Source organism: Rhinichthys klamathensis, unplaced genomic scaffold (genome assembly GCF_029890125.1).
Source record: "Rhinichthys klamathensis goyatoka isolate OS25496 unplaced genomic scaffold, OSU_Roscu_1.1 h1tg000196l_1, whole genome shotgun sequence".
Lineage (NCBI taxonomy): Eukaryota > Metazoa > Chordata > Actinopteri > Cypriniformes > Leuciscidae > Rhinichthys > Rhinichthys klamathensis.
Window position 1 is genome coordinate 2788466 of NW_026606722.1, and position 15332 is coordinate 2803797.

The following is a 15332-nucleotide window of genomic DNA, read 5'->3' on the forward strand; positions in this document are numbered from 1 at the left end:
AACTTAGTTCACCCAAAAATGAAAATTCTTTCATTTACTCACCATGTTGTTCCAACCATGAGTTTCTTCTTTTGAACACAAAATAAGATATTTTAAAGAATGTTGGGAATCAAACAGTTGATGGTAGCCATTGATTTCCATAGTAGGAAAAAAAATACCATACCATCAACGGCTACCGTCAAATGTCTGATTACCAACGGTCTTCAAAATATCTTTTTTTTGTGTGTGTTCACCAGCAGAAAGAAACTCGTACAGGTTTGGAACAACTTGATGGTGAGTAAATAACAGATTATTATTTTTTTGGGTGAACTGTGTCTTTAAATTTTCCTCGACCCCATGCTCTCAGCCAATAGCAGGCGAGTGTGGGCGTGGCCTGCCGCTGAGTGTGTTCCGTGTGGAAAGTTCGCCGGTCCGGGTGCAAAGTTTCAGCCGTCTGCAGACGAGCAACAGAAGACGGGCAGTATAACCGGACCGAACCCCGATCCCCAGCGTTCATTACACCCGGAACAACGCATCGCTTACAGTCTGTCGGTCGGAACGAGTTCAGTTATGGGATATTAAACCAAAAGAGGACCGTGTTCGTTTAAAGCTTTGTTTTGTGCTCTGCTCTCGGTGGAATCATGGCCTGCGCGCCGAACCGGCTCCGCCTGCTGTGCATGCTGTCGCTCACCTTCGGCTTCTTCATCGTGGAGGTGGTGGTGAGCCGGATCACGTCCTCTCTAGCGATGCTGTCGGACTCCTTCCACATGCTGTCGGACGTGATCGCGCTGGTCGTGGCGCTGGTAGCGGTGCGCTTCGCTGAGCAGACCCAGTCCACCAACAAGAACACGTTCGGCTGGATCCGGGCCGAGGTGATGGGCGCGCTGGTCAACGCCGTGTTCCTCACCGCGCTGTGCTTCACCATCATCCTGGAGGCCATCGAGCGCTTCACGGAGCCCCATGAGATCGATAGACCCGATGTGGTGATCGGGGTGGGGGCTGCGGGGCTGCTGGTCAACCTGCTCGGGCTCTGTCTCTTTCACGGCCACGCCGGAGGCGGCGGACACGGACACAGCCACGGGGGACACAAAAAACACAAGAACGGGAAGGTCCGTCGATGCGAGACGCTGGAGGACAGTCGGTCCACGGGGGAGGAGACCAATAATCTGGTCGGGAATCACAACAACAGCCCGAATGGCGTTAATCCTGAGCGGAGGAAATCGGGTTTGTTCTTATTTAAACTGCTTCATAGTATAGATAGTGTTCTGGATACCCTTTAATACAAAACAAACTAGGTCAAGTATGTCATTAGGATTAAACTCTGATATGAGAGGATTTTTTTATTTATTTTTTAAATGTGTGCAAAACTTTCTTGTTGGGGCTTTTGTTTCTCATTGGACATGTTTGTTTGCCTATAACCCTAGCAACAAACCTAATATGTTGAATTGATGGATGGCTCACCCCAAAACGGAAATTTTCTTTATTTACTCGCCCTCATGTCCTTCCAAACTTGTCTGTATTTTTTTTTAATCTGAAACTTAGAAGATGATATGCGAATTTATCACAGAATATAAATTAGTGCTTATTATTAGTATGATTAAATTTGATCATATCAGGCCAGAAGTCATTGGTTAATAAAGTGAGGTCAAATACATAAAGTACATATGTACTATTTAACATATTTAATTACTGCAGGTTAGCATTTCACTGTTTTGATTAATTTTCAGGAATACTGAATCTGTTTTTGTTCAAGTGAGATGAGTAAATGCTCACGTTTAGTCTAGAACTACGATAAGTATGTTCACACAACGTCAATAAATGGGAAAACTAAGGCCTAGTCCACACGTACACGGGAGTATTTCCTCCGTTAAAAAAAATATTCGCGTCCACATTAAAAACGCAAAAACACGCTATAGCGCTGTCAAGAGCATGCCAAACCAACAGGTGGTGATATAACCCTAACCGTAAGACATGTTGGCCAATCAGAAGCCTGGAAAAGGGTTATTACTGATTCTGGTTCCTACGTCACAAGCCAAAATCTCCGTTTTCACCAAGGGGGTAATCCATCAGCCGGAAGTTAAAGCCTCGCCGAAGTTAAAGCCTCGCGTAAGCCGCCATTGTAGCAGAACTTCACCTGCTGTTAGCATTCCATTGACTCCCATTCATTTTGGTGTCACTTTGACAGTGAACAACTTTACATCTGAGGCGTCCAAAGACTCAATTTGTCCATTATTTATTTCTAAAGAAACACGACAATGTATAAAAGGCTCCATTACCTTGTATCTTACGTTATGGCCCCGTAGATGCAGTTTTTGTAAAAATAGGCTAGCGATTGCGTCATAACGAATCGACTCTCCCTCGCACAGTAGAGAAATTACCGTATAGACAGGAGGAGAAGCTCGCGCGCAATTTAGTGGGCGTGGAGACATAAAATCCGATAAAGTCGAGGGAGAAGCCCATAGAGTCAAAGTTAATCCTGCTGCTAGCTCATGGACAGCTAATACTCACTCTCTCCGTCTCTGTGAGATTCGGAAGGGAATTATTCAGATTTCACTCGGCACAGCTACTAGAAGACATACAGGTTGCTCAGGTGACAGGCTCAGTTTGAGCCTGCGCAGTACAGCTTTTACGGGCTTCAATTTTCTTCGTTGAAATCAACGGGGTCGCTGTGTCCATTTCTTTTACTGTCTATGGGTTTCACAGTCTACACGACAACACTGCAACCGGAGTTTCTAAAAAATCAGTGACAAATCATGTGACCGGCTACTGCGTTTGCGTGTGAACGAATGGCCAAACCGCAGGTTTTGAAAATACCCGTGTTCGTGTGGACAGGGCCTAAGTAACTTGCATTACTTGTTTGAAAAAAGTACTCATATTTTGTTGTAAATTCAAAAGTAATGTTACTTTACTCGTTACTTGAAAAAAGTAATCTGATTTTACGCAACTTGCGTTGCTTGTAATGCGTTACCCCCAACATTCGTCATTCAAAACGATCAACTGGAATTACGACTGCGGATATACAAACAAGAAACCTTAAGCAGCATCAGCTACCGGTTTCAAAATGTTCTCACTCTCCACAGACAAATTTGTTTCTTCAAATATGTCTGATAAGTTGCAAATGACACTGGCATTGTCAGTCCTCGCTTCCTCTTGTAGAAGATTTGGAGGCAAAATATAAGGAGGCATAATCAGAAAAAATGTCACTTCTGTTTTCCTTGTACACTGCTTCGTTACACTAAACAGCCTATCAGAGTGATCTCTCTCACCAATGCCAATTCAACACTCAATCGGCCGAAAATCCGCAGACGGGGTCCGACAAACTGCAGACCACCGCAAAAACATGGGAAGACAAACACTCAGCTCATTGTCTTGGAGGCCTTAGAAGTTTTTTTTTTTTTATCACTCTCTGTTTATTTATATGATTAATCTCTTTTTGTGGGCAACAATCAATCTTGAGCTTTTGTATAATTAGGTTAAATGTCTTGTTTCCATGGATTCACAACAATGGGATCGTATGTCAGCTCACTCCCACCAAAGATCATGTGCTTTCTGTGCTTTTATCTGTTTTTATCAGATAAGCAGAACTGTAACCAGATTCCCTCAAGAAAAAAAAGTTGAAACAGTCACTTTGCTTATTTGGAGGATTTTCAACCAAGGTCATGTCTGCTTGCTTGTTTAAGACAGCCCAGATGAGAGATGAACAGATGGGTTACATCGCCCCACAGGACTCGGTGAATCATCAGCTCACTGCAAATATGTTCTATTAATGAACAGAAGGTCCTGAACTAAAGCCTCCTGGAGTGCCCACAGGGCCTCAGCGCTGCACATTTTGGACGTCTCCCTAGTCAAACACACCTGATTCAACTCATCGGCTTGTTAGTAAAGACTCCAAGACCTCAAATGTGTTTGATAAGATGCTTTAAAAATGTGCAGTGAATGGGGTACTACAGGTCCAGGTGTAACCCCTCCACCCGGGTCCCACTCGACCCGCTTCGAGCGGGCCTCGAACCCGGGTCTCCGGCATGAGAGTCAGGCGCTCTAACAAGGAGGCTAAAGACTGCAGCCTCTACCATCTGTCGCTAGAGCGCCTATTGAGATCAGAGGAGTGAGGTTTACCAGAGACTATTTACATAGAGACATGCCACTTTCTCAATCCTTAATACAACTATATAGGGAAAACCCATAACGCCAAAGATGGCGGTTGTATGCACATGTCCCGCTGGAAAGCCAATTGTCTGCTTCTAACAGTCAAGCCGGGAAACATTTAAGCCTATCGTCTGGTTCCACTGACGCATGCGCACAGTTGAGGTTTGCGACAGCGCAAACTACGTTACTGTTTGAAAAGGCGGCAGATTTGATATGCAGTGTATGTGAGTTGTGTAAATATCAGACATCCCAAGTCTCCCGCAGATTGATAGCGGCTCCCTGATGGCCGCAAATTAGTTAAAATCTCCCGGGATCTAGAGCGAGCGAGCAAGAGCGAGCACATACTGTACTTCAAACTGTGTAGCGCATGACACGACAGAGAGGGAGAGAACCCTTGCGCATGCGTAGTAAAAGTATAACCTGTGGGGAAAAAGGCCTTTTAAACCTTATTTTGGGGCAAAATCATCAAATTTTTTCAGCGATTTTTATCATATTTTACTGCTGTTTCTATACATTAGTGTTGTCACGGTACCAAAATTTCAGTATTCGGTACCAATACCAGTGAAAATCCACGGTTCTCGGTACCAATTTCGGTACCAAAAGCTTAATTTAGATAAAATTTACATATATTAAAGTGTATATCACAGTTACAAAGATGGAAACTGTAGTATTAAAAACCCTTTACAATAAGATTATATTTGTTAGATAACATTAGATAAAATTACCTAACAATAAACCATAGTTATATACTGTAGCAATTATTCTCCTTGGGGTTAATTTAAAAATATACTAATACATTTTTAAAATCAAAAGTTTTATCTGTTAACATTATTTAATGCACAATGAATGAAGTGAACAAACATGAACAATCAAGTGTTTGTATTAAATAACATTCACAAACATTAATTAATGTTGCAGAAATATATTGTTCACTCAATGTGTTGATGTTAACACATTAAGTAATGTTAATGAATGGTATCTTATTGTAGTGTTACCAAACTATATAGGAGATAGAACATGTTTTATTTGACTTAACTGTAGCCTACTTTTATTTAATCCAAAAATGTCACTCTTGCCTGTCTTCAAAACTTGATAACCCTGTAGCTGATTTCTAATGCAAGGGCTAGAAATCAATTAATTCTTTGCTGGTACTTCCTCGTCATCACGGGGAGCGCAGTTTGCACCGCTTTCTCCTTCTCTCCACAAGCGCTCACTCTCGCGTGTCTCCGCTATGCAACCATAAACAGTGACGCGCATGGAAAAACAAGCTCGCACGTCGCTTCTATTATGAGCGCGCTTCCCGCGCGCCTACATTTGAAATTTGCACGCGCAAAAAACGTGCTATGTGAACGTGTGAACGGCCCTTTATGGCAACGTGACATTAGCCTAATTCAACATATTTCCATATGTGGCTCTTTCCTCCTTTCTTGTCAACAAGTGGATTCAGAGCCACCGCATTAGCAGCGCCGCCGGTCGCCATGTCTCAGTGTTTTTATGAAGAGGACGCAACTCTGCACCTTTCAGACAGCGCGCATCAAGAACCGGATTAACCCGGTACTCGGTACCTAGAAAAGCTGGTACCGTAACCGTTAATTTTTTTTAGTACCGACTTGGTACCGAAGTACCGAGTTTTTTGACAACACTACTATACATGCAGTTTTTATGTCCCGGTGACCAGTGAAACTGCAGTTCTGACTCTCTGCCCATTCATTTAGATAGGTCTTGTTAGTCCGAAATAGCTGCCCGGAGGCGTTGCCAAGATGGCGGCCGAGTGGCATGACTTGCCTAAAAGGACTTTGGGTTTACTCACACAGCAACTACTAGCTGGCCTCCGTTACACAGGGTTGGGAACCACTGCCTAATGGCCCCGATATACAGTAGTCAACATTTGAAGTGGACCAAAACCTTTTTTGATCCACTTCAAATGTTGACTACTGTGTTTCAAGCGAAATCGAAGAACGAACTGGTGTGATGTAATTTCAAACAAAATCAGGCCACAACGAAGCTCATTTTGAGTTCGTTTTAGGAGTTCGAAACAGCTTGCCAACGCGAACTTCCCGGAAAAGTTCGCTTCGAACTTAAACGCCTTCGAACTGCCATTGGTCCGTGGCGATTATATAACCGTTATAACCGCTTTCTTTGTCAAAATCTTCCCTGGATTTCGTAATCTTCATAAGCTGTTTGTTTTAAAGCAATATTGTGTAAAGTGCTATATTAATAAAGTTGACGTAACTTGAGTGGAAGGCCGAATTGCTGAGCTCGTGCAAAAATCCAAATCGCTATGATCACATGCCTCCTGATCTGCTGTTCTCTCGCGGCTGTTATCTTTTTCTTTGTATGTGTTTATTTTGTTATTGTGAGGAAAGCTGGCAGCACATATTTATATTAATCTAAACCCCGCTGTCAGCAGCGTGGGTGGCGTCGGGATGTTCACTCACAGTTTACCGCTGCAAAGGTATTTCGAACTTCTTTTTACCCCAAAACGAAGAACGAAAAATAACTTTGTTGCGAGTAAAACGATAAAAAAAAACAATTTTAACGAGGTCAAGCAAAAATAGACAAAACATTGCATTGGTGTGGATGCTAATAGTTATCTTTATAGTTTTCATTCTTGAATGAGCCTTTACTTTCTGCGGTGGAACACTGCTTTTTGTCCATATAATGAAAGAGTGATTACAGAACACTTTAAGTGGGAAGGGAAACCACCGTTGCTCCACTCCACTCACATACTCCAGACCAGTTTTTTTAATCTGTGCTGATATTCAGTCAAATGTGATATTGTTTGAAGGGATAGTTCATCCAAAATTGGAAGGTATGCCATCAGTTACTCGCCAATATCATTTAAGTGTGGACAGTTTATTTTCTTCCATGGAACACAAAATAACGGTTTTGCCCATTTAATTAATGTCGATGGGGTCCAATTCACTGCTCCAGCTACACATTCAGTTTTCCATTTCTCCGCTTGTTCCATGCTTATTGGTTGGAGAAACACACTGAGTGAGAGAAAATGGACTCTTAAAAAAAAAAAAATGCTCCCGTAAGTCCACACACTGCATTCCACGTCCACCCCACACTGCTCCAATACTTTTGTCTGGAATGCTGTGAACACAAACGAACAGACTAGTGTAAACAGTGATGCGTTCCAGTGCTTTTATACTTTATTTCAGCATGCTGTTAGGCCAATACAATTAGAGGCGTTGGTGTCAACGCCCACATTTTCCTCACATTTATTCCACAAAAGTTGGAATTGCAGAAAGTTGTAAATCCAGTTCAATGGAACAAAGCGTAACTGCTGTATTTTCAAACTAAACCTACCAAACTACTATTTTGTCCTGTGTTCAGATTTCCTTGAATGTTGTTCACACTTGCTTTCTTTTTCTTTCTCCTCCGTAGAGATGTGTCATAGCGACAACGTGGATTTGCAGATTAACGGCAGCGCTCCGTACGAAGAGCTCGAGAACGGACACGACTCTGCATCCCAGCTCAACATGCGGGGTGTTTTCCTGCACGTCCTGGGAGACGCTCTTGGCTCGGTCATCGTGGTGATCAATGCCATCATCTTCATATTTGTATGGACGCCATGCAAGGAGGGCACTGTCTGCGAGAACCCTTGTGTGGGCCATTATTGTGCAGACCAGTCGCACAACATCAGCAGTGCTGGAACCAACGAAACGGTGTTCAGCGCGGGACCCTGCTGGGTGCTCTACCTCGACCCCACGCTCTGCATCATTATGGTCTGTATCCTCCTCTACACCACGTACCCATTGCTGAAGGAGTCTGCGCTCATCCTGCTTCAGACCGTCCCCAAGCAAATCGACATGCATCAGCTCAACTCTCGCCTGCGGGACCTGGACGGCGTGTTGGCGGTGCACGAGCTGCACATCTGGCAGCTGGCGGGCAGTCGCATCATCGCCACGGCGCACATCAAATGCCAGGACCCCACGTCCTACATGGACGTGGCCAAGCGGATCAAGGACTTCTTCCATAACGAGGGCATCCACGCCACGACCATTCAACCGGAATTCGTAACGATGAACTCCGAGTCTCGCGCTTCGCTCTGCGAGCTCTCCTGCAGAACACAGTGCGCCCCGAAGCTCTGCTGTGGCGCCATTGACCCCGCGAAACCTCCCGACGGAGTCTTAGAGTCGAAGAAACTGTGCGAATCCAAGACCCCAACGATACCTAGTGCTTCTGCCACATCTCTGGAGATCATCAGCGAGTCCGTGGAGGACACCAGCGGAGCGGAATCCGTCGTGATCATCCCTAGGGAGGTGGAGTCATCGTTGTGAGCAAGCAGCAGGTTAGACGGAGAACATTCGGTTCTGTTAAGGGTACCAACCAATGTGTTTTGGATCAGCTGACTGATATATATACCATGCTGTGAGAAGTACTGAACCCAATGCACTCATTCACGACAACACGCACACCACACAGCCCTATATCTCTGATACGCCACACCAACATACTGACTATTTAAATAGGCTGGAGAGCAAGGCTGGCCTCCTCTGCATGTGTGTTTACCGCATCGTCTGATTGGTGTGTCCGTGCCAAAGCTTGTCTTCGTACAGGGCGTCAGACACTGGTGTCCTTCCTGTGGAGGTAATGCAACAACATGGACTTTTACCGTTCGGCTGCTGGACCAAGTAGAAATGTCTGGACCAGTATTTTTTTCTTTCTTACCCATCTGTTCTCTGTTTTATATTTCACACTTTATATTGTTTTCTTAGTCAACTTTTCAATTTTGTGAGAGATGTAATAATTTATGTATTTAAGTTATTGGTAATTAAGTTTTTTTTTTTTTTTTTTTAGAGCTTTTTGTAAGATTTAGATTTGGTGATATTAGAGGTAAACAAAACAAAAAAGAAGAAAAGTTTTGCCTCTTTCAAACAAATGATCTATGCTTTAACCGAGAGTATTTTTAGATGTGATGTTTTTTAAAGATTGCTGTTGACTCATTCACTCTATTTAGATGATCTGAAGATGTTTCCACTGTACTTCACCATGCCTATATTTCAAACTGCTGTGTAATAGCACTGAAACTAGTCAGTGTAGGAACTAGACAACCTTCTCTTATCTTTTTATTTTTTTATATATATATACACAAGCTGATGCCTTGTTTGTTGTGTTCTGTCAATCTAAACACGAGGTGGAAATGCTGTAAAAAAAATGTATTTGTTGTGGAACTGCTAGAGGAGGACTGATATTTTGTCCATGCTGTCGTAAAACTGAAGGGAAGTCCTCCGATTTGTGGAAAGCACTCATTTGGCGAATGTGCATGACCAAATAAAATTGTGGTTATAGAAACCTTAGAGAAACCAAGCAACATTGTAAACCAAAAGACAAGGGGGTTGCTGTCTGAAATACAGAGGGAATAGGCACGTAGGTTTGGGTTGAACATATCATTTGGGACGCCGCACAATCTACTCAGTGGCCTTCATTGGGAGGGAAAAACAGAATATCAACACTTCACAGCACTATTTAAATTTGCAATTTTTAGCATTTGGTAAAATATGCAATTTGTGAAAAGAGAAATGTACTATGTCTTTATTATTAGTTTAGTGACTTTCTATGAAGTCTGTAGAGGAAAGATGAGCTCAGTATAAAAGTGCAGATGAAGTGTTTGTATCACTGAGGATTTTAAAAGTACCATGCCAGCTGAAATGTTTTTTTGATATATTACTGTCAAATGTGTCATTGTGAATTAAACATGGTTGTTTGGTACGGTTCAGTTCAAATGTCTGTTGTGTTTATTTGATTTTAATAAATAATGAATAGAACAAGATACTAAAACATCTTACAGTGATTAGAACATTATAATTTAGGCCGAGTGAACTTTAAAAGCTGTCCATGATGAAACGTGTAAATGTTAAAGAGCAGTGGGCCCAGGATTGATCCCTGGGGGGCATCAGACTTGATTTCAATTTCAGCCTTCAATCCACCAAGAGATACAGAGTGACCGGAATTGCTGACCACATTTGGTAAACAGAATGTATGGTTATCAGCTTAGAGCTCAGTTAATGTAACCATGATATGTTTTGTTTGTCAGCACAACTCTACATTTTCATAGCCTAGAGATATACCATATTGGAATGTTAGAATTTAGAAGTTAACATGGGGTCCACTTTATTATTTGATTAGGATTATTTAAATTTGATTAGGCTTATTAGGCGATTCAAAATTCGTTCATCTTCGGAACACAATTTAAGGAATTTCTGTCCCTCATAGACATCAACGTCATAACCACTTTCAAGGCCCAGAAAGGAAGTAAAGACAACGTTAAAGTAGTCCATGTGACTACAGTGGTTCAACCTTAAAGGGATACTCCACTTTTTTTGGAAATAGGCTCATTTTACAACTCCCCCAGAGTTAAACTGTTGAGTTTTACCGTTTTTGAATCCATTCAGCCGATCTCCGGTTCTGGCGGTACCACTTTTAGCATAGCTTAGCATACATCATTGAAGTGGACAAGACCATTAGCATTTCTCAAAAAAAAAATGACCAAAGTGTTTCGATATTTTGCCTATTTAAAACTTGACTCTTCTGTAGTTACATCGTGCACTATGTATGTAAAGTTGCGATTTTCTAGGCTGATATGGCTAGGAACTGTACTCTCATTCCTGCGTAGTAATCGAGAAACTTTACTGCCGTACCATGAGAGCAGCAGGCGCAGGCACTTAGTCCCGGTCACGCTGGAAGTTACTGAGCTGGGGACTATTTTCAGGCGCTGCGTCATATCATTACGCCTGCTTTTTTTTTTTGCACACAAAAAGTATTCTCAACGCTTCATAAACCACTGTAGTCACATGGACTATTTTAACGATGTCTTTACTTCCTTTCTGGGCCTTGAAAGTGGTTACGACGTTGCTGTCTATATGGGAGTCAGACTCAGAAAGCTCTCGGATTTCATCAAAAATATCTTCATTTGTGTTCCGAAGATGTACGAAGGTCTTACGGATTTGGAACGACATGAGGGTGAGTAATTAATGACAAAAACAATATTTTGGGGGGAACTACCCCTTTAAGTTACCCTGGGAAAACTCAGACAACTTCCGGCAAATTTAGATTTGCTCTGAAAGTTAGTCTGGCAAAGAGCTCATTCAAAACCCATTTCTAATCCGTCGAAATCGCGGCACGAATCAGTAACGTTGGGGCGGGCTTTAAACGATGACGACAGCGCTGGGATTTTGAACATGATTTTGAAGCCTACATTACAAAGATGGATGCCGCCGTCGAACATCACTCGTTCGAATCAGCTATCGCGTCTGTTTTAAGCGATTTGAACGTTTCCTTTTAGTTAAAAACCGAGCAAAGAACAACACTCGGAGATTCTCCGCAGCTCTGCATACGTCATCTCCTTCATCGCTCTGATTGGGTTTAGGTCTATCCGCGACGTCCGTTGGTGACGCCCCTCTGGAAATGATTTGTCTATGACGCTTTGCCAGACCATAACTGAGAATGGTCTGGTTTTAACCAGGCTACCTTTAAGTATATCAAGCTAAATTAGTTTATTGCAATTTAAAGTAAAAATGAAATACAATTGCATATAAAATTTGCCAATACAGCGTGAATTTAAAGTTCTAACATCATCCTCTTGACAATTCAACTCAATTGCTGTCAGATGCACTATGACTCATTTACTCTGACACTCCAGTTGGTAAATGTTTATCAATATTAACAGCCCTGGCTTGATTCTGTCATTGTTTTCTGTAACTGCTGACAACTCTACCTCTTTTCCGAAAACCTTGCCATCCCTTTAACCTTTAGAATCTATTTACTAAATGGCCTGCACACATTGGACGGTTGGATGGTGTAAGATTGGCAAAACACTCTTAATTGTTAGGCCATAGTGGCTATTTACCAAAAAATATTATATTACAAAAACAGTTTCTATAAAGACGTCTGTGGTAACGTTTTGTCTCAGAACTGTTGGCATTACTTTCCAGCTTCCACTTTCACCACAAAAATGGTTTCGTTTCTATAATCACGCTTCTGTGGGCCACTAACATTCACTGTATTTTGAACAATCTAATATCCTTGAAAAGCTTGTGAAATGGAAAGCTAAATAGATAGATAATAGATAAAACAGTTGATAAAGTCTAAGGTCTATGGTTAAACAGACTTTAACGAAGCGCTGTTTTGAGGAAATGTGACTGAAAGAGAGACCATTCAGCCTGTTATTGCAAAACCTTGAGTCCTGATGGAAACTAGCTATAGCTCAATTAAAAGAAACAGGAGAGGGAAAGGTATTTCCATTGCATGAAAGCCACATGCAGCCTTGATCATTAATCCCACACAGCAGCACTCAAAGCCGTCACATGACTCTGCTGTCATACCGAGGGGTTCAGCTAAAGCCTCCTTTTCATAATGACCCAGCACCTGAATCCCTGCCGAAAGATTCATATACACCCCATAAAAGATCTTTGATTTCAATACAATGAACTAAAAGTGTTTTTTAAACAAATACATATTTTTGAACACGTATGGATGTCGATGAACACATTTACACGCACAAAGTATCCCAATAATAAGAAGTATTTGGTCATATTCAGATTACGTAGCAATCATATAAATATTCTGATATCTATGGAGCATTTATCTTTTTCTGAATAAAAGGTTATTTCGAATATAGACCTTTGTAAGAAATCTAAATTTAAACGAATTGTACGATTCTGTAGATCTACGGCTGTTACAGCAGAAGCCGAGATCAGAGGAGAGTAATAATGTGGGAAGAGATTACACTTCACCGCCTGCTGCAAACCTCAGTCATCTGCAGACTTTGATCACACACCGAGGTCAATAAGTACACCGTACTGTACTTCAGGTGATGTAACAAAGCCATAACGTCAGATTTCAGATTTAATCATGTATCAAATGCCATTCAAATTCCCAAACTGACTTTGTGGTTTTCTCAAATTTTTGTTTTGAAATGAGCATATTTCTTTTTCGAATGCATGAAACTGGTCAACCGCATTAAGATCTCCGACGCACAATTTTCACAATGCAATCGACAAGCGATGGATAAAATTTGAAGAAGTACCACCATCCATTTTTGTTCGGTTTTATTTTGACGTAATTGTCATTATGTGGCGGCTTTCTGAATTTGTCATGTTTCTTGTTTTATTTGATGTTCTTCACATTACCCTTCTCTAATTATTGGTCCTGACTTTTTGGTAATTCAAGCACCATATGTGCTAAGTGTGCACATAACTCCAGTTAGATCCAGTTAGAACCTCACCCAAAACTCACACATTCCTCTCACAGCTGATACAAGAAATAGAGATTAAGACAACAGCCCAACATCACAGTAGGATAATGTTTGTGGTGCTCAGATCACACATAAAAACAACACAAACAAGGGTGTGAATCTGGAGAGTCAAACGTTTCGGAAGAAGTTCCTGGGAGTAATGCTGCCTTCACATGCTTTTCATCTCTTCTGAAATCCTCAAAGTCAAGATTATGAGTTTGTCAAGTACGAGTGCTGTAATGTCAGAAAGAATGGGAATCATGGAGGACATTGGGTTAATTCTTGCCTATTTCTTGGGGAAATCTCAAAGTCAAAAAGAATTAAAGATATTGAATCAATATCAGGATTTTGAATAAATGTGGTGTCCCATTTGTTGACAACCATTTAAACATTTCCCTCTCTATTGTATACATTCACCGCACTTACGATTCTGGAATTTCAGTAAAATAAATGCTATAATATATATATATATATAAGTGACAATTAAGCAGATGTTTTGGGAAAATTAATAAAACTTAACAGTCAAGTAGGTTTCTCCTCTGCCAAATTTGAAGTTAACGGCCCGCCCAACTCGGATATTCGAATATCAAAATGATCTTCCATTTTCCCAGAAGTAAATACGACTTGAGACGTTGTTCATGTCCAATTTCTGACAAGGAAACTTGTATTTACGACAAATCCTAGCCTGTAAAGGCAGCATGAAGCCACTCGTATGGATCCTTGTCTTGGCTCCATTCCCTCCATGAGTTTGCATCTCTCCTTAGTGAACAGATTAAGCAGGAATTATTCAGGCAGGGAAGGGGCTTGTGGCACAGGAACAGCTGTGAATGTCTGAGGGGTTTCACGCCAAATCACATCAAGGCGAGAATGAGTGACAGCTGCTCTCTGTATTACTCCACTGATCACCATTCTGGCAGAAGCCTAGAAGAATGTAGTACATCATTTAACAGCAGGAATGACAGCTACATTCGTATAGTGTTTGCGTGTCTCGACAGCTTAAAGCCACAATTAGCTCATGAAGCGAACTTGTCAATCATCTTGATGGATGACGCAGAGGAAACTCTGACCAATAAGAGGACAGTTGTCCTCGCATGTGACTTGGATAAACACATTTTGGTACGCTTTAAAAGGTTGCCTTGTGAAAGCAAAGCGATCCAAGAAGAAAATGCAACATTGTAACAAATTGAGTCCGTTTTGGAACAAAACAATCTATAGGTGTGAGAACGCCATGGCAGTGTTTCCGCAACCCCACAGGAGGCTACTCATTTCCAAACTTTTCCAATCAAACACACCTGACTCAACTCATCAGCTACAGACTCCAAGGCTGTGTCCAAAATTGCCACCATATTTGAGGGGAAAGCCATTTGTGCACTCGTTCTATCCCAAAATGCATCTCAGGGTTCAACCTATGTACACTAAGGGTGTGTTTACACTTCTAGCTCGGTTCGCTTGGTTCATTTGGTCCGGACCAAAAGAAAAAAGTAGTCCTGGTCCACTTAACGTTCACATTGGCATTTTCTTTTTCTGAGACTAAAATTTCTGACTCTAACTCCTCCTAGAGCTTTAACTCCACATACTCCAAACTCGGCTCGGACACTCAAACTGTTCTGACTTAGTGTGCTATATCTTTTCTAACTGATCGGACTTACGGTTTTCCTAAAAATGACGATCAAACTCGGAAAAAATCCCATTGACTTAACATTGCAGAATGTTTCGATTTTCAAACTCCCCAACTGTCAAAAATTCAAATCTAAACTCCTTGAAACCCTAGACTGAATCAAACTGCCATTCTATACACTATAGCCATTGAGACTCATTTAAACTAATAAACTCATCTATCTATGACACTTATCTATCTAATCTTAAACTCTTACACTCATTTAAACTTATAAACTCTAAACTTATAAACTCTAAACTCCAAAAACTCATACTCTTATAAACTCTCATAAACTATTAAACTCAT

General features: G+C 41.5%; 1 protein-coding gene across 1 annotated transcript; it reads left to right on the forward strand.

The window, feature by feature from the left end:
• The first annotated feature begins 332 nt into the window (after positions 1-332).
• Positions 333-9853, forward strand: slc30a1a (solute carrier family 30 member 1a). Its single transcript, XM_056262681.1, has 2 exons — positions 333-1203; positions 7519-9853. Exons 1-2 carry the CDS (start codon positions 621-623, stop codon positions 8412-8414), a joined length of 1479 nt encoding a protein of 492 aa, XP_056118656.1. The 5' UTR covers positions 333-620; the 3' UTR covers positions 8415-9853.
• The last annotated feature ends 5479 nt before the right edge of the window (positions 9854-15332 follow it).